Below are 19,031 nucleotides of genomic sequence, written 5' to 3' on the forward strand. Positions count from 1 at the left end.
TTCCGCATTTATTTCTGGGTTTATTTTCTGTAGTAGTATTGTATTCAATATTATTTGCGGGTTTGGTAGTAGTGTTTTGTACGGTTCTTTTGGGTGTTTTTATATTGTGATAAACACACCGACTGATAAATTCTGTTAGGAATCTGGTATTTAAGAGGGACAGTGTCCTCACCAGTCTTTCCAAAGAACTTATTTGGAGAAGTAATTTTATCGAGTAGACCCCATTGGGTTAACTCTGAAATTACTGAATCGGTTCATTTCACTATTTGAGAGAAAATTACCCGGTTTTCTCAACAATATGCTATTTCTGACTATACACATGCGACAGAATGTCACTGTATAACTAAATAACTTTCTCCTTAGTAACCATGTCAAAAAGGCATTTAAAATAGAAAGAAAGATGTAAAAGTATTTAGGTTTAACAATAGAAAATACTGTTAGAGATTGTTGAAATTAATTTTAATTCAAAGGATAAGCGTAATGCTATTGTGTCATCGTTGCTCTCATCGTATGTTGTGCGTTTCTAAAATCATGGAGTGCTAATGTACTTGAGTTCATTAAAGCGATTTTACCATTGAGTTACATCAAATCCAAACGAATATAACATTAAAAATCTGAACTTCAAATCCAAACGAAATATCGCGAGAAATGGTCGACCCTATATTGCAGACTGGAATATCATCTCCGCCAACTCCTGCAACCACCATTCCCAAACATATCTTTAGAAACTTAACAAAATGCATTCCACAAATGGAATTAATGTACAATTGCAGTTACCTGCTTAGCAGAACCAACTTTGGGCTCTCCCCATTGTATAGTCTTCTTCTCAAGTAAATCAAAATCAGCCTTTCCAGCCTGTTTGCATTATTCAATCATCCACCATAGGATGGAAAAATACCAAAAATAGACGAAAAAAGAGTAGTTTGGGACAGTGAAACTTGCCTCGATCTGGGCTCCCAATTCTGTGTCAAAACTTTCATACCTCTTGCGAACTAGTTCCTCTAACAAACCACCCTGCACGAGTACATGGACAGGGCATTTTTTGACGTGAGAATGAAGGCTTGGAGAAAGAAGCTATGTAGAATGAAGAGATCACTACCTCAATTAGCTTGGCAGCATTTCGAAGCCCACGTGCAATGGTATCCATACCCGCGATATGAGCAATGAAGATATCCTCGACATCTGTGCTCTCTCTCCGCCTATAAATACATCAACATAATACAGATCAATATAGTTTTCTTTTTTGAAGATATATTGGATTTTCAATCTGCAACCAAATGTAGGCAAAGAAAAGAAAACTTACAATTTTGCATCAAAATTAAACCCACCAGGTGCCAACCCTCCCTGTGATGCATAAATAAAACAAAAAAACATTGTTTATTAGATTTATATACTTCTAATACTTCTTTCATTGTGCATGAAAAACTACTTAATACACATACATTTTTAATAACGGAGAGCATAACTAGTGTTGCTTCTCCAACATCCATCATAAACTGGTCGGTATCCCAACCTGCACAACACGGCCTCACTCATATTATTAACTGATGACATAGAACAAAATGCATCAACATCAGTGTGGTAGACTTAGCAGAAAAGTCTAATAAACATACCAACTTGGGGGTCACCGGAGTTTGCATCAATATTACCCAATATGCCATTGATTCGAGCAGTCTCAATCTCATGATGGCAGCTGCAGTGTACAAGTTGGTGTCAGGTATACTAAATTCACTCATGTCTGAATGGTGACAAAACAATTTATGTCATCAAAATACGAGTTCTGAAACAGAACACAGCATACCTGTGACCTGAGAGAGTTGCGTGGTTGCACTCAATGTTCAGCTTAAATTCACCTGCATAGAATTTAAGGAAAATAATAAATGCAAAGGACATGTTTTGCTGGATCAGAACAATGCCACAATAAATCCATTTAACTCCACTCAACTAAAAACTTTGCTTTCTAATGTCAATCTTGTTAAAACCCATTTTTATTTCTGCGAAACCCTGAAGATAGAAGATAGTTTTGGTATACATACCCCATAAAAGACATGCATATATTTAAACAGCATAAAGGACAACTTTTACCTATCAATCCATATTTACGGAGGAAGTTAGCTGATGTTGCAGCATCCCAATCATACCTGGCAAGATTGAGATATGTCATATAAGCTGAATAGTGTTATGTATATAGTATGTACCCGTTGACAGAAACATACTGGTGTTTTGTAGGCTCCTGGGGTTTAGGCTCAATGAGTAACGTTCCTAAAAATGATTGTCAACAACAGCAATCAGATTAGTGTTGCAGTTAATGGTTCGATTTTTCTGGTAAAGCACAAGTTAAGAATGAGGTCAAGTTGGAGCTACCATTAACAAGTCATATTAATGTTGCAACTCAGAAATAAATGTCAGTGTTTACACAAAGTAACATATAAAAATACCATTGAATCCAATTTTCTTCTTGTAGGCAACAGCTGCTTCAAAAAAACGTGCCTGCAATAAAATGACAACTGGGTGATTAATAACCTTGGCAAAAAAAATTAAAAGCAAAACAGCGAAGGCACACAAATAGAAATCTACGTGAAATGATTCAGATATAGGAATGAAAAGATAACATAGCATAATAATCACACCATGTGATTGAGCTCTCTTTCCATATCTGTGTTCAAAAGAGATTGATAGCCTTCACGACCACCCCAGAAGACATAATTTTCTCCACCTAGATAATGTGTAACCTATAGGCACAAAATGGAATGTCAAACATAATGCTAAATAAGGGATCTCGAGCATAACTCTATATTATGTATTAATTGGTTGTGACCAAGTGATTCAACCACCAACCTCGATTGCCTTTTTGACCTGTGCTGCCGAGTATGCATATACTCCAAGTTCAGGACTGCATAACCAAAAGGTCAGAATATTAGGCAGGCAGTGAACATTCAATAATGAGTCATCAAATAGAACAAACATATACAGTCGTGTACCTAGTTGCAGCTCCATGCATGTATCTTGGATGGAAGAACAACTGAGCTGTACCCCACAAAGGACGAATCCTTGTGCCCTAGTGTTTACAGAGAGCAATGTTGGAAGAAAGTATCTATGAGCCACTTAACAAAGTTTGTACTCAATAAAAAGCTTCAAATGGTTTAGAGAGAAAATTGTGATGATCTCAAACGCTATTGCTTTGTTATTATCTTTTGAAGGGCAGTACCAGTAACGTAAAGCTACCTGAAGTTCTTTGGCAAGAGAAACCACTTCATCCAAGTTAGCATTAGATTCCTACAAGATCACAAACAAATATAAGCAAGCTCAAATATTTGAAATTTTAAGTTTGCATCAGATTAATGAAATAACTTTCAAACAAAAGAGCTATGATTTTCTACTCTATTTTATTGTCTTCAAAGGGAGAAAGATATCAGTGTATCAGATTAACTGAATTTATGCACCAACAACTAACCTCAATCGTTTTACCCTCTGGGGCGATATCCCTGTCGTGGAAGCACCATCTATCAAGTCCAAGCTTATCAAGGAACTCGAAGTTTGCCCTCACTGAACAATCAAATTCCAACAACATCATATTTAAATAAATTAATTAAAAATCAAAATAAGAATTAAATATTTGCAGCTTAAACCATACTTCTTCTCTTTGCCATTGCCAAAGAATTAGTTCCATCTTCCCAAGGCCACATCTTTGTGGGTGCACCAAACGGATCACCACCTGTCCCACGAAACGTATGCCAAAATGCAATGCTGAACCTCAACCAATCCTAGGTCAAATTAAGAATTTTAGGTTCCAAAACAAATCCTCTACAAACAAGATTGCTGAAAAGCATTTAACATAACCACAATGTAACTCTCACCTTCATCTTTTTCCCAAGAATTTCCTCTTCGACATTATACCATTTGTAGGCGAGAGGATTCTTACTGGTAGGACCCTACATTAGCAAAGGATAACCATGATCACCATATTCATCACATGACCATTTACCAAATTCCAGTAACTATTATTGGGAAAAGAAACAAATTTTTACCTCGTACTTAATTTTTGTGATGCCTGGGAAGAAGTCCCCTTCCCATTCACCAGAACCACAATCACTTGAAACATCAGCAGGGCAAGTCGGCGGCGGCGCAGCCGTCTGCACTCATATTCATTCATTTCGTAACTAATCGTATTGGAAAATTGTTACAGACTGTAAAAAGACAAACTTTACCGCTGTATAAGAGACCACCACAATTAGGGACAATAGCAACAACAAGAACTTGACGCTCTTCATTTTCAATTCGCATAAAACAGAATAATACTGCAATCAACAGAATCGGAATTAGAAAAAATTGAAAACAAAGAAACATGCAATTATTTTAGTGACAAAAGATTAGTTCTTGATTGTTAAGATGAATTTGTAAAGCCCCCAAATCTTCCGAAATCCCTTTGACTCAACAATCTTTTCAGCTTCTAATCAAAACCAAAACAGACCTTTCACCTACAGCTTACTTTTACAGATCCCAAAACAAACACATGCACTGAGACAGAAAGAGAAGACACTCTAGCTCTTTGACCTGGGTTACCGATAACACAGAAAATTGAGGAAATACTTAAGGATAATCTGGGTTGTTGAGTTTGGGTAGCAGAGCGATTTTATAGTAGGATGAGTGAATTCTTTGGGTTAGTTTTGCCCCTAAATTTAAGACTGATTTTGCTGCATTTGGAGAATGATTACAGGGGTGTATTAGTAATTGACAGGCATTATTAAAACCTTTCCTTGTACATTCGTGCATATTCAGATGGATTTAAATCATATGACTAATTATCTAATCATTGCCTTATCCGTTATAATACACTTCATTTTTTATAATCTTTGATTTGATCTATTTTTATAGTCAGTTATGATTTGAGTTGGTTTATTCAAATATCTTTCTAAATACCATATGATATTATAAATATATGTAAAATGTTTTATTAGAGTAAAAAATGAAGAATTAGTAGTAATATTATCTTATTTAATGTTTTTCACAAGAGTGAAAAACCAATTTTTTAAGGGGTGTTCGGTTGACAAGATTAAATCTCAAGATTAAATATGTAGGGGAAATTACATCATACATACAAAAAGTTTCCTCAATGTTTCAATTTTGTACAAAAAAATTTTAAGTTAACATAAATCATACAAAATGTTTGACAAAGTTTCAGTTTAATATATTCTGTTACATTCTCATTAACACCGTTAAATTTTCTCAATACTATCGTCCTACTGCATTCTATTCTATATGCTCAGCCGCTCTCCCCCTCCAGGCCACCACCTGCAATTTCCATAAAAACATGAGGTATTATTCAAGGAAAAGTTAGCATACATCAATTTTCTATGGCTATTTCTCTATACTCAGTCTCTCTCCACCACATCTCCGCCGTCGATTCCCCTGCTGCAGACCCCTTCAAGAGTCAAATTTCATCCACAATGCGTCAAGAGCCCCCACCATCAAGAATCACCACTTCCAGTATTCCTCCTCCCGCAATCCCTCACGACCCAGACGAAATCAAGCTCCGCAGCGTCGAGGCCAAATGCAATCTTCTCCAGCTGAGCCGTACTAAACTTGGTCGTGCTCCCAAAACACACATACACCACAGAACTTCGTCATTCTTTCTTCCTCTCTCTCACCATCAACATTATAATGCAGAGCAAAAGAAGGCTTATGTTCCTAGCCATTCTCCCTCCTGTAATGATCAGCCTAGTCGGGCTCGAGTTCGCAGATGCTTTCACCACGACGCAGTAGCTTCTCACATCCGCCTCCATCATTTCCTGCATCCTCTTGTGGAAATCGTCGGCATCCTCGTTTCTGCCAAAATTTCTGTTCCACATATGAAAAGAAAATGCCTTGCCTTCTGAATATTTTTAATATCATTTACTATCATATGAATAAACAAGCTTGTGTGATATAAAATGGAGTATAAAGTAGGATGATAGATTTGAAAAAAAAAATTAGAAAAAAATGTAACTATGATAATGAGAATGTAACATAATGTATTAAATTGAAACTTTGTCAAACATTTTGTATGATTTATGTTAACTTAAAACTTTTTGTACTAAATTGAAACATTGCGAATTTTTTTTGTATGCATTGTGTAATTTTCCCTAAATATGTATCATATTTGGTTCATAAGATTGAACCCTATAACTTAATTCTACCTAGATGAATAGTCTCACGATAATTAGTCATAGCCTCTCTCCTCCAATTAAAATAATCATAAACTTAATCCTAAATAGATAATCTCATGATATTAGTACACCCGAACACGGCACCTTTAGTTTTATTTACTCTCTCTCCAAAGTATTTCTTCGAATTAAGTATCAGAGTCTTTTGCCGACATATGACAGTCTCATGATATTTGCTCCGAGTTAATAGAAATTGGACTGCAAATCGGCCATTATTTGAGTATTAATTGACTGATATCTTGTACAGGCATGATCTTCAATATTCAACCACAAAAATTGAAGAGATTTTGACCGATCCTTTGTTGAGCTGAATATTCTTGTCAAACAAATTAAACTACCAAACCAAAACAGCAGATTAACAAGTTGAAGAACTTTGCCTTAAACAAGAATCTATTCAGAGTAAGACGCACACACCTTTTGTTGAAAAAACCGGGTAATTTTCTCTCAAATAGTGAAATGAACCGATTCAGTAATTTCAGAGTTAACCCAATTGGGTCTACTCGATAAAATTACTTCTCCAAATAAATTCTTTGGAAAGACTGGCGAGGACACTGTCCCTCTTAAATACCAGATTCCTAACAGAATTTATCAGTCGGTGTATTTATCACAATATAAAACACCCAAAAGAACCGTACAAAACACTACTACCAAACCCGCAAATAATATTGAATACAATATCCCAACAAAAAATAAAGCCAGAAATAAATGCGGAACAAAATAAATAATAAAGAAAGAACACACCCGAAACTTTGATAACGGAGTTCGGCCAAATTGCCTACGTCTCCGAGCACCCTCTGCAGAGCCCGCTTATATATAGACGGAGAAGAGAATACAAATTTGGGATAGATTACAAAATGGGGGTGAGCTCCTTTTATAGGAAGCCACACCCCCAAACTATCTACTCCCCACCGATGTGGGATGGCAATAATTTTGCCAAATTTCAACAATTCTCCACCTTGGCAAAATTTCAAGTTCCACCGAACACGAATCTTCTCCATCTAAACAAACGACTCACGGTGCCTCCATATTGGCGCAGTCAAGCGCCAGCTCCAAATCGCAGAATATTGACCAAGTCTAAACAATGTTCAAACTTGGCTCTTGTCACCACCTTGATCAACATATCTGCAGGATTCTCCAAAGTCGGAACCTTTCTGATGACAATTTCCTCTTCTTCGAGAATTTCCCGCACAAAATGATAGCGAACATCAATGTGCTTCGTCCTTGCATGAAAGACCTGATTCTTTGCTAAATGAATAGCACTCTGGCTGTCAGAATATAATTCAAGTTGTTTCTGACCAACACCCAATTCTTTCAGCAACCCGTGAAGCCAAATCGCATCCTTCACAGCTTCAGTAATGGCCATGTACTCTGCCTCTGTCGTAGACAAAGCTACCGTTGACTGCAAGGTAGACTTCCAACTAATTGGCGCACTCGCTAAAGTGAACAAATAGCCCGTAGTAGATCTTCGCTTATCCAAATCACCAGCATAGTCGGAATCACAATATCCAACTGCAAAATGACCAAGTGATTTATCCTGCTCAAACAACAAACCAATATCTACAGTATCTTTGATATACCGCAGGATCCATTTCACAGCTTGCCAATGACCCCTGCCTGGATCATGCATGTATCTGCTCACAGTACCAACGGCCTGTGAAATGTCTGGTCTTGTACACACCATTGCATACATCAAGCTTCCAACTGCGTTAGCATAGGGAACATTCGCCATATATTCTCGCTCATCTTCCGTATTTGGAGATAACTGAGAACTAAGTTTCAAATGAGGAGCAAGTGGAGTACTTACAGATTTGGAATCATCATTCACCCCAAAACGCTGTAGTACTTTGGTCAAATACTGCTTCTGTGTCAGCCAAAGCTTGCCTCCTTCTCTATCTCTTGTTATCTCCATGCCGAGAATCTTCTTGGCTTCCCCCAAATCCTTCATCTCGAACTCTTTACTCAACTGAGCCTTCAATCTGTCAATTTCAACTTGGCTCTTTGATGCTATCAGCATATCATCAACGTATAAGAGTAGGTAGATGTAGGAACCATCTTGAAGTCTGCGCAAATACACACAGTGGTCGTATTTGCTTCTTGTGTACATCTGATCCTTCATAAATTTGTCAAACCGTTTGTACCACTGTCTTGAAGACTGCTTCAATCCGTACAACGATTTGTTCAACTTGCAAACCCAATTTTCTTTACCAGCAACCTTGAATCCCTCCGGTTGGGTCATATAGATTTCCTCCTTAAGATCACCGTGTAAAAACGCGGTCTTCACATCAAGTTGAGCTAGCTCCAAATTCAACTGCGCTACCAAAGCCAACAAAATTCTAATGGAGGAATGTTTAACAACAGGAGAAAATACCTCATTGTAATCAATTCCCTCATTCTGGGCGTAGCCTTTAGCTACCAATCTTGTTTTGTAGCGAACATCATCTTTGTCAGGAAATCCCTCTTTCTTTGCAAAAACCCATTTACATCCAATTGCCTTCCTGCCTTTCGGCAATGGCATCAGCTTCCACGTCTTGTTCTTCTGAAGAGATTGCATCTCTTCTTCCAAAGCACCTTTCCAACCATCGCTTTCTGAACATTCAATAGCTTTCGAAAAGATACATGGAACATCATCAACAACTGGAAGCGCATATGCTACCATATCCGCAAATCGAGCAGGTATCTTATTTTCCCGCCTCGTTCGCTTGACTGCAATTGGCTCTGATTGCTGCGAAGGTTCTTGGGGTGGAACCTCTTCATCATCTGACTCTTCTTCTTCCGTAGGAGAGTCATTTGTGGTGTTCGTAGTTGGGATCACAACTGCTTCTTCGAACTCCACCGGCTTCGGTGTATACTCCACTTGCTGCGAAGTATCACTACTATTTGGATTTACCTTATTCAACAGGGAAGATTCATCTAAGGTAACATCCCTACTTACAATCGTCTTCTTAGACTCCAAACACCATAACCGATATCCTTTAACACCAGCACTGAAACCCATAAACAAAGCCTTCTTTGCACGTGGATCCAACTTTGATTTAGTCACATGATAATATGCAATAGAACCAAAAATATGCAAAGAATCATAATTAGTTGCAGGTTTACCGGACCATACCTCTAAAGGAGTCTTGCCATCAATGGCAGAACATGGCAAACGATTGACAATGTGTTGAGCGTATGTGATGGCCTCAGCCCAAAATTTTCTGTCTAGCCCAGCATTAGACAGCATACAACGAACTTTCTCCACTAGTGTTCGATTCATACGCTCTGACACTCCATTCTGCTGTGGTGTATTTCTCACTGTGAAGTGCCGAACTATGCCACACTCCTGGCATACATCTTGAAAAGGATCACTCTTGTATTCTCCACCGTTGTCTGATCGGAGAACCTTGATCTTCCTCCCCATCTGATTTTCAACTTGAGCTTTCCATTTCAGAAAAATCCCAAGGACTTCATTTTTGCTCTTCATAGTGTACACCCAAACTCTCCTGGAAAAATCATCAACAAAAGTGACAAAATAGTGTCTACCTCCAAGTGACGGAGTCTTGGCAGGTCCCCACACATCTGAGTGCATGTAATCCAGAATTCCCTTCGTATTATGGATTGCAGTGCCAAATTTCACTCTTCGATGTTTTCCCAGAACACAATGCTCGCAAAACTCTAATTTGCAAGACTTCGTACCTTTCAATAATCCTTGCTTGGCGAGAATTTGCAATGATCTCTCACCAGCATGTCCCAATCGCAAATGCCAAAGCTTCGTCGCCTCTGCATCCTTCTTATTACTCGAAGTTGCAGTTGCTACTGTCCCAACAACTGTACTACCTTGGTAGTAATACAAATTGTTCTTCCTCACACCTTTCAACATCACCAATGCTCCTGAAGTTGCTTTAAGAATTCCATCTCGCATCATCACAACTAGGCCTTTAGATTCTAGGGCCCCCAATGAGATGAGATTCTTCTTCAACTGGGGCACATACCGCACATCCTTCAAAATTCTAGTGGATCCATCCTGATTCCGTAGCTTGATTGAGCCTATCCCGGCTGTCTTACATGGACTGTCATTCCCCATGTAAACAAGTCCGCCATTGAGTTCTTCGAAATCAAAGAACCACTCCCTGATGGGACACATATGATAGGTGCAACCTGAATCCAATATCCACTCGTCTGGATGTGATGTTGAAGGTGAAACCGTCAAAGAACAATCTGACTCCGCATCATTTTTGCATTCAGCAACATTTGCATCTTGCGAAGCCTTTTCTTTCTTCTTCAACTTTGGGCAGTCTTTCTTCCAATGTCCTTTCTCATAACAGAAAGCACACTCATCTTTGGCAACTCGCCTTTTTGATTTGGACCTTCCTCTTCTCTCCTTTGATCGGCCTTGTTGACGACCTCTTGCCACTAATGCTTCATCTGTAACTGCTTTGCCTTTCATTTTATCTGCCTTTCGCAATTCATGACTATACAAAGCAGAACATACAGTATCTAAAGACACATTCTCTTTACCGTGGAGTAATGTGGTCTCCAGATGTTCAAATTCATCAGGTAGAGACGACAACAACATCAATGCCAGATCCTCATCCTCAAATTTCACATCTAAATTTAACAGGTCTGCTACTAATTGGTTAAATAAAGTAATGTGTTCATTCATAGTGGTACCTGATCGGTATTCAAATCGAAACAACCTTTTCTTCATAAGGAGCTTATTCTGACCACTCTTCTTCAGAAATTTGTCCTCCAGTGTCTTCCACAATCTATGTGCAGAAGTCTCATTCTTGACAGCATACTTCTGCTCCCTGGATAGACACGACCGAATTTTTCCACAAGCTAACCGATTTATGGTACTCCAATCTTTATCATCTATATCTTCTGGTTTCTTTTCTTCAATGGCAATGTCAAGACCTTGCTGGAAAAGAGAGTCTAGAACCTCCCCCTGCCACATACCAAAATGGCCAGTACCGTCAAATATCTCCACCGTCAATTTCATATTTGACAGTGGAAACCTCGACCACGATGACGAAGAACTAGCCTTGTTTTCTTGATCATTACCCACCATTACAGACTCAAAATAAAGTATTCAATATTACAAACAAATAGAACCAAGGACGAACCTTGGGTCTGATACCACTTGTTGAGAAAACCGGGTAATTTTCTCTCAAATAGTGAAATGAACCGATTCAGTAATTTCAGAGTTAACCCAATTGGGTCTACTCGATAAAATTACTTCTCCAAATAAATTCTTTGGAAAGACTGGCGAGGACACTGTCCCTCTTAAATACCAGATTCCTAACAGAATTTATCAGTCGGTGTATTTATAACAATATAAAACACCCAAAAGAACCGTACAAAACACTACTACCAAACCCGCAAATAATATTGAATACAATATCCCAACAGAAAATAAAGCCAGAAATAAATGCGGAACAAAATAAATAATAAAGAAAGAACACACCCGAAACTTTGATAACGGAGTTCGGCCAAATTGCCTACGTCTCCGAGCACCTCTGCAGAGCCCGCTTATATATAGACGGAGAAGAGAATACAAATTTGGGATAGATTACAAAATGGGGGGTGAGCTCCTTTTATAGGAAGCCACACCCCCAAACTATCTACTCCCCACCGATGTGGGATGGCAATAATTTTGCCAAATTTCAACACCTTTGTGTTCTTGTGAATGTCCTCACAGACATAAAAAATATAAACATACATCAATCATGCTAAGAATCAACGTACCGTTTACACTACAGAATCTCTATATATACAACCATAGTTACTTACTTCCTGTGGTATTGGTATCATAGTTCCAACAACACAAACTAGAATATGGCTTATCAGAAAATTCTCACTTCTCATCATCACATCTTCGCCTATGGATGGACGCCTTCACCTCCAACGACGATCAATGGATGGACGCCTTCACCTCCACCCCTAAATCCAAGGCCATCCTCTCCATAGGCGGAGCAGGGGCCGACCCCACCACCTTCTCCGCCATGGCCAGCTCCTCCGCCTTCATCCAGTCCTCCATCACCGCCGCACGCCACCACGGCTTTGACTGCCTCGACCTCCACTGGGAATTCCCCACCAACTCCCTAGACATGTCGAACCTCGCACTCCTCCTCAAAGATTGGCGATCCGTTCTAAACCAAGAGTCCCTCGCCACGGCCCAGCCGAGGCTACTACTCTCCTGACCTGTCGTACCCCGGGCCACGCGCCTATCCCGGGGATGCCATCAGGATGAAACAGAGATATTACTACCTCCAATGCCCCATTAGAATTCTCGTATTGCCATTTTCGTCCAATCCTTCTTAGAAGTCATATTTTATATTCTACTACTATTTTTGGTGAGTGATCACGTATGCCACTGACATTTTTCTAATCCTTTCATTTAATCGAACAATTTCTTAAAACTCGCGCCAATTAAAAATAGGAGAAATAGACATTTCTCATTTTCTCCTCTCTCAAAATCACCAGCTTTCTTTCCTCCTGCTTTCTCTATTCTAATAATTTCTTTGATACAGTATATAATAATCCCAAATTAATACGTTTCTAAGGTATGTGGACATTTTAAGTCCAACGTGCTTGGACTACCACGGCGGGTGGGAGCCAAATGCGACGGCGGCGCACGCGCTGCTGTATGATAATAAAAGCAACGTGAGCACTAGCTACGGCGTTGGCGGCGTGGAAGAGGGGCGGGGTGGGATCGAAGCAGATAGTGATGGGGATGCCGGCGTATGGGCGGACGTGGATGCTAAAGGATCCGGATCAGCACGGGATCAGGGCGCCGGCCGTCGGAGCGGGCCAGGGCGGCGGGGTGTTGGCAGTTGCGGATCCAGGATTTGTCATCTGGGGATACGAGTAGTATGATAAATAATTACATAATACTAAAAAAATAGTAGAAAATAGTAGTAAAATAATATTTGAAATATTATTCAATTTTGAAATCGTGTATTTTAAAATAAAAAACCAAAAACTATACATAACATCTAATTTATTTTTCTACGAGTCTTCATTTCCTCAAAGCGATTGGCTCTATCATCATCAGAGACTTGTAGAAACATTTCTTTCTCAATGAAAGTCACCAAACAATCATCAGGTTGATCACCATTTCTATTTCACAACTTATTCTTGCAAACGTCATTTCAGAAAATACTCTCTCTACACTTGCAGTAGCAACCTGAATCAAAATCAACTTGATAAGCAAAAAGACAAAGGGGTAAGCCACATCCCTCTTTGTTTCAACAAGCTTCGTTGAAAGAGCACTAAAATCTTGCAAATTTTGAAAGTCATTATCTCTTCTCGTATCCTCCATAAATATATCAAGTTGGCAATCAAGAGACCTCAAATCAATGCTTGAAAAATTGGAAGGATAAAAAGTTGCAAGTTTGAGTACACTTTCTTTGTCAAAAGAAGAGAAGCTCATCTCTAGGACTGAAGCAAGCTTATATTCTGATTTATTTCCTTAAATGATTCTTCCTTCAATATTCATAACTATCTTTTAGAAATTTTTGTAAAATACATTACTAATAAAATTATATATAATAATAATAGTAGTAAAAATGAAAAAAAATTGGGGGTACCATTGTCCCCCCTTGTTTTGAATTCCCTCCGCCACTGAGTGTTGGTTTATTCGGCGGTCGTGGAGTTCAATGCTGAGAATAATGTGACGGTGGTTTTTGACAACGCGACTGTGTCTACGTATTCATATGCTGGAACGAATTGGGTTGGATACGATGATGCTACTTCGATAGCGGCTAAGAGCATCCACAGCGGTGAGCAGGGTTCGTCCGTCCGTGCCACTGGCAAGGACACCCCTGTCCGCCGCTGCGCTCTTGCCGCTGGCACGAACATGTTCTTAGCTAAGAGCACGTCCGTGCCAGCGAGCAGGGCGACGTGGCACATTTCTATTGACCGCTGACATTTTCTTTTTCTTTTTTATTTTTTAAAAATCGAAAAATAATACCAAAAATTTTAAAAAAATATTTTCGGATTCCCAAAAATATACAGATTTTATTACCATTTTTATGAATTTTTTTTTGAAATTTTTAAAAAAAATTTAATCCCAAAATCATCTATAAATACACACATTCATCATCCATTTGGGTGAAATTCGGCCACGAGTAGTGGGTTTTTTTTAATTTTAAGACTTTAATTATGTAATTTTTAATTTTTAGGGTTTAAATTATGTAAATTTTAATTTTTAAGACTTTAATTGTGAAATTTTTAATTTTTAGGATTTTAATTATGTAATTTTTAATTTTTTAGTAATTAGTAATAGTATTTTGGTTATTTTTAATGCATTTTAATATTGTGAAAATGTTTTTATTTAAATTGAATAATAGAATGGTGGGACCCTTGAGCATGTCCTTGCGGAAGAGCACAGATGTGGGTGTTGTGCTCTTGCCTAAGAGCAGGGAGTAAAAGTGGGTCCGGGCCCACATCCGTGCTCGTTGGCAAGAGCACGGATGTGGATGCTCTAAGGTCAAGTTTGCTAAGGCTCAGAGACTTGGAGGCTATTTCTTTTGGGCACTTGGTGATGATAGCAACTGGACTCTTGCTAAGACATGTATAATGGTTTATCAGATTTTTAATTTAAATCATGTTTGGAGTAATGGTCGTAATGCTAGAAATTGTTTTCTGTATTGCAGCTTCCATGACATGGGACAATGGAAATTGAAGTTTTTTTTTTGTTTTTCATGTGTGTATCTGTATTTTCGAGTTGTACACTTTCATTATTTCTTCTTCATGTAATATAGCAGTGTGTTTAGTTATGAGTTGTAGTATAAAAATTTGATGGTCCTTTTGCAAACCATTGTGATTTGCTTATGTTGTTTGTTGGAGTGAGAGCTATGAGTTGAATAAGAAGTGAACATATATATCTAATTTTTCATCGCGATTACATAAATACAGTAAATAAAACAAACTTAAAATCGTTTAATGCTATACTAGTATCAAACTTAAAATCGTTTAATGCTATACTAGTATAAAATTGGAGCTAAAAAGTAAAAAAGTACGAAAGTTTATACATATGCATAGTTATATTTGATATATTAATCACCAAAATGGTAATAAAGCACAAACATGGTCAATTTTTTTTCCTGTTCTGAATTATCAAATTTTAATGCTATTAAAATATATTTTAATCATCACATGGTAACAAGGCGAAAATAATTCTAGTGTTTCAATTTATGTTAGTATGGGAACAAAAAAAAGTTCTATTACAAAATAAAATAATATAGCCATTGAAATAAAGTGGCTGAAAAATGAAAACAAATCAGTACTCTGCATAGTGAAAATGAGCCACGTTATAAAAAATTTAGATTTTAATTTTTCGATAAGAAAATTCACATGTTTACAATTGTGAATGATTTCACAGTAGTACCTTTTTGAATCTTAAAATCAGTTAGTAGAAACAATATTAGTGTCAGTGAGTCTTGAATTCATCATACCCTTCCAACTGAAATATAAAAAAGAAGATTAAGAGATTTTGTTTTAAATTTGGTTATAGATATCATTATTAATAACCTTTCCTTTTTCAAAATAGGGTAGTTTTGCAGTGCTGAAAGATGCCAATGATTTTCAGAAAAGGAAAACGGGTAATATAATAAGCATTCAAGTTACAAAAAAAATTTAAAGATTCAGAATAACTAGATGGAGGCACCCACCCTCAATTGGAAAAAACCATAAATAGCCGTAACAAATTACCATATGTCATAAACAACCATTTTTAGGTGCAGTCGTGCAGGGAAGAAATATGACTAAGGAAACCATTAAATTACGAAAAAGAGCAAAATTTTGCCTAATTTAACTTTGAGACCCAGGCCCATGAACACATACGCAAATCCAACGGTCAAGATCTTAAGTCGTATATCTCCGCTATAAATACTCGTTAGAGTGTGTATCAATATTCTCTAACAAATCACTGAGTTGAGAGACAGAGAGGAGACAGGATTTAAGAGAGACAAATTCTCTACACACGGACAGGCACACGCTGTGTAATTCGAAGTCAATGCTTCACATGACATTAAAAGAAGCTCTTTTTCCTATTGGATTTTGCCGGGAGTTTTAAAGCAACTAACTTTGTGTGTTGAAGATTTGATTTACAGACTCTGATTTGAAATTGTTGAGTTGTGCAAAAATGACTGTTATTGACGAGAACTTCCCGGCGGGGATGCGTGTTCTTGCTGTTGATGATGACCCAACTTGCTTGAAGCTATTGGATACTTTACTCAAAAAATGCGGCTATAATGGTTTGTTTTTCTTGAAAAGTTTGAATTCTGATTTGTTACTTGATTGCCTATGGGTATTTGGTTTGCGAATTCACGTTTTCAGTTATGTTGTTTTGTCAGTGTTCCTGAATTCTGTTGTTTGATGAATTCTTTTTTCTAAGATAAAATTAGTCATAGCAACCAAACGGCCCCTTAATATTTTGATTCTTTTGGTTCATGTGCATGTCAGCTTTTATGAATTACTACTAACTGCTGAATCCACTGTTTTCATGAATCCACAGTGACTACAGCGAGCCAGGCGAGGGTTGCGTGGGAGATGATCAGTGAAAACAACGACAGATTCGACTTGGTGATTAGTGATGTGTACATGCCCGACATGGATGGCTTTAAGCTTTTGGAACTTGTTGGTCTTAAATTGGATATACCGGTTATCAGTAAGTGCACCTCAAGCATATTCTGTTAGTTCAGCTTGTAACTTGTTCTGATGCTATGTCGTTGCAGTGTTGTCGGCAGATGGTGATCCCGAGCTCGTACTTAAAGGGGTTAACAATGGCGCTTGTGACTATTTGGTGAAACCTATTCGGATTGAAGAGCTGAGTAACATTTGGCAGCATGTAGTACGGAGAATGAAGTGCAACCCTAAGAACCTGAATGATCAAACCAGAGCTCATCAGGCAATTGGAGAAGGTCATGGTTCATCATCGGCAGGAAATACTGACCAAAATGAAAAATGTAATAGAATGAAAAAGGATGATGAAGATGTGTACGATGGTGATGGTAATGATGATGAAGACGAAGACAATGTGCCACGCAAGAAACGCCGTGTTACCTGGACTAAAGAGCTTCACATGAAGTTTCTCCAAACAATTAGTGTGTTGGGAATTGAAAGTGAGATCTTCTAACTTACTTTCTGGTATCCACAAATTTCTCCTTTTGATATTGCACTTCCTAACGTCTAATTTGTCATTGCAGGGGCCGTTCCCAAAAAAATACTGAACTTGATGAACGTCGAAGGCATTACCCGCGAAAATGTGGCGAGCCATCTCCAGGTAATAATCTTTCTCGACATATGTTTTCGTTTGCCTATGAAAGTATTTGTATTCTTGAAAATTACATTTAACTATTCAGGCTGTTAGTGGGCTCATCAACTATGGAATAGCCTCCTATTTTAGACAATTCATTTGCTCTATCTTATGCATTTTAAAGTTTCCAAAATCATACCAGTGATAGATGCAAAGAAAATTATATTCTCTTTTAATAGTAATTCTTGTTAATTTTATTACATATTGTCCTGCAGAAGTATAGGCATTACCTGAAAAAAATTAATAATCCTGCAACCGAACAAGTCGTCATGAATATGGGTTCATTGGATGGTTTTGGAGATTTTCAAAGTTTTAGTGGAGCAAGACCAACTAATGTTGCATTATCACATTGCGCGGGTGGCATGCTCGGTCGAGTAAACAGTCCTGGTAATGTGAATATTCATAACTTTACTCCTTCCACTCTAGTCCAGCCAAGTCAAGCTCAAAACGTGAGCAACTCCATCGATTCAGTTGTTGCAACACAGCAAGGGCAATGGAGTTCAGCTGTAACGGCTGTAAGCAGCTTGGTGAGTGGTCCCATGAATAATCCGCAGATGCTGCATGGAAACGCACAGCAACCTCTGAGTAGTGGAGGGTTTATTCATCAGTCGGCTTCCTTCAATAGTGGTGTTTCTTATCCCACTGGTGTGAATTGGCAGAAAAGAGTCGAGGCATCTGAAATGCAGCACCCAAATCCTCTGCTTTCTGCTGAGCCTTTTCACAGTCAGTTGCCTCTTAATGTTTTCAGTGATAATAACTCTTCAGGGACTTATGTACAGAACAACCCTATTGCTCTTTCTTCTGGCTTGGGCTTACCGCCCTTTGAAGTTTCGAGAGAAATGCAGTGTCAGGTAGGGTCGATGGGCGATGTGCAGAATGTGGCCCAATGTTGGGCAGAACAAGGGCAGGGTAGCGGGGTCTTGAACCAGAAGATGGATATGTATACTGGTGGCGGATCAAGTGTTGGTGCTTCAGCTCTTGTGCAGCAGAATGGAAATCTGGCAACAGAATCCACATCAAGTTCTAACGAGGACTTGCTCTTCTCCGAGCAGCCAAAGTTACTGCCAGGATATACTCCTCAAGGCTATGATCCGCTGGACGAACTGGTGAATGTTATGCTCAAGCCGGTAGACAATCATGAATGATTTGCTTAATTTTTTGTATCACACTTCCTAGTGATGGGATCTGCACTATCATAGGTTATCATTAGTTTGTGCTATACATATATGTTACTAATATATATCATGTTTTCTTGATTTGTAGCAACAAGATGAAGCTGTGCCAGATGATGAGCTTGCGTTTGCTAATCACTCGTTTGGGGCAGGCACACAGTAGGAGCTCTCTTCAAGGCTTTATCTATATTCAAAATTATCATTTTTCTGATCGATCTCCCTTTTAGCGAAGCTTTACTGTTAGATTTTTTTTTCTTGCAACTCGCAAGTTACAATGAGCTTGGAGAAACTTGGATTTTGTTTAGTTTAGAATTTTTGATTAAAAGTTTCAAAATTTTGTTGTTAGACACTTGAAAT

The 19,031-nt window shown here is 38.3% G+C and overlaps 2 protein-coding genes and 1 pseudogene across 5 annotated transcripts; 2 read left to right on the forward strand and 1 right to left on the reverse strand.

Annotated features, from left to right (window-relative positions):
* Positions 1-432: 432 nt before the first annotated feature.
* On the reverse strand, positions 433-4,666 carry LOC121750131 (xylose isomerase-like). Of its 4 annotated transcripts, none has more exons than XM_042144598.1 (21): positions 4,555-4,666; positions 4,209-4,298; positions 4,029-4,133; positions 3,858-3,932; positions 3,635-3,764; positions 3,455-3,546; positions 3,226-3,276; positions 2,982-3,058; positions 2,839-2,893; positions 2,631-2,732; positions 2,439-2,490; positions 2,217-2,262; positions 2,086-2,141; positions 1,802-1,853; positions 1,614-1,693; positions 1,443-1,513; positions 1,304-1,344; positions 1,100-1,199; positions 943-1,014; positions 778-855; positions 433-694 (listed from the first exon to the last, which is right to left on the reverse strand). In XM_042144598.1, exons 2-21 carry the CDS (start codon positions 4,269-4,271, stop codon positions 659-661), a joined length of 1,434 nt encoding a protein of 477 aa, XP_042000532.1. In that variant the 5' UTR covers positions 4,272-4,298; positions 4,555-4,666; the 3' UTR covers positions 433-658. The 4 variants fall into 4 exon arrangements, with proteins under 4 accessions (XP_042000532.1, XP_042000534.1, XP_042000533.1 ...); XM_042144600.1 differs by having other exon boundaries at positions 4,490-4,657; XM_042144599.1 differs by having other exon boundaries at positions 4,483-4,657.
* Positions 4,667-12,067: 7,401 nt separating this feature from the next.
* LOC121752590 lies at positions 12,068-14,848 on the forward strand (annotated as a pseudogene).
* Positions 14,849-16,172: 1,324 nt separating this feature from the next.
* On the forward strand, positions 16,173-19,021 carry LOC121750703 (two-component response regulator ORR24-like). Its single transcript, XM_042145285.1, has 6 exons — positions 16,173-16,441; positions 16,702-16,854; positions 16,922-17,308; positions 17,393-17,469; positions 17,718-18,629; positions 18,766-19,021. The coding sequence occupies exons 1-6, from the start codon at positions 16,330-16,332 to the stop codon at positions 18,835-18,837; spliced, it is 1,713 nt and encodes a 570-aa protein (XP_042001219.1). The 5' UTR covers positions 16,173-16,329; the 3' UTR covers positions 18,838-19,021.
* Positions 19,022-19,031: the final 10 nt, after the last annotated feature.

Source organism: Salvia splendens, chromosome 10 (assembly GCF_004379255.2).
Source record: "Salvia splendens isolate huo1 chromosome 10, SspV2, whole genome shotgun sequence".
Classification (NCBI taxonomy): Eukaryota; Viridiplantae; Streptophyta; class Magnoliopsida; order Lamiales; family Lamiaceae; genus Salvia; species Salvia splendens.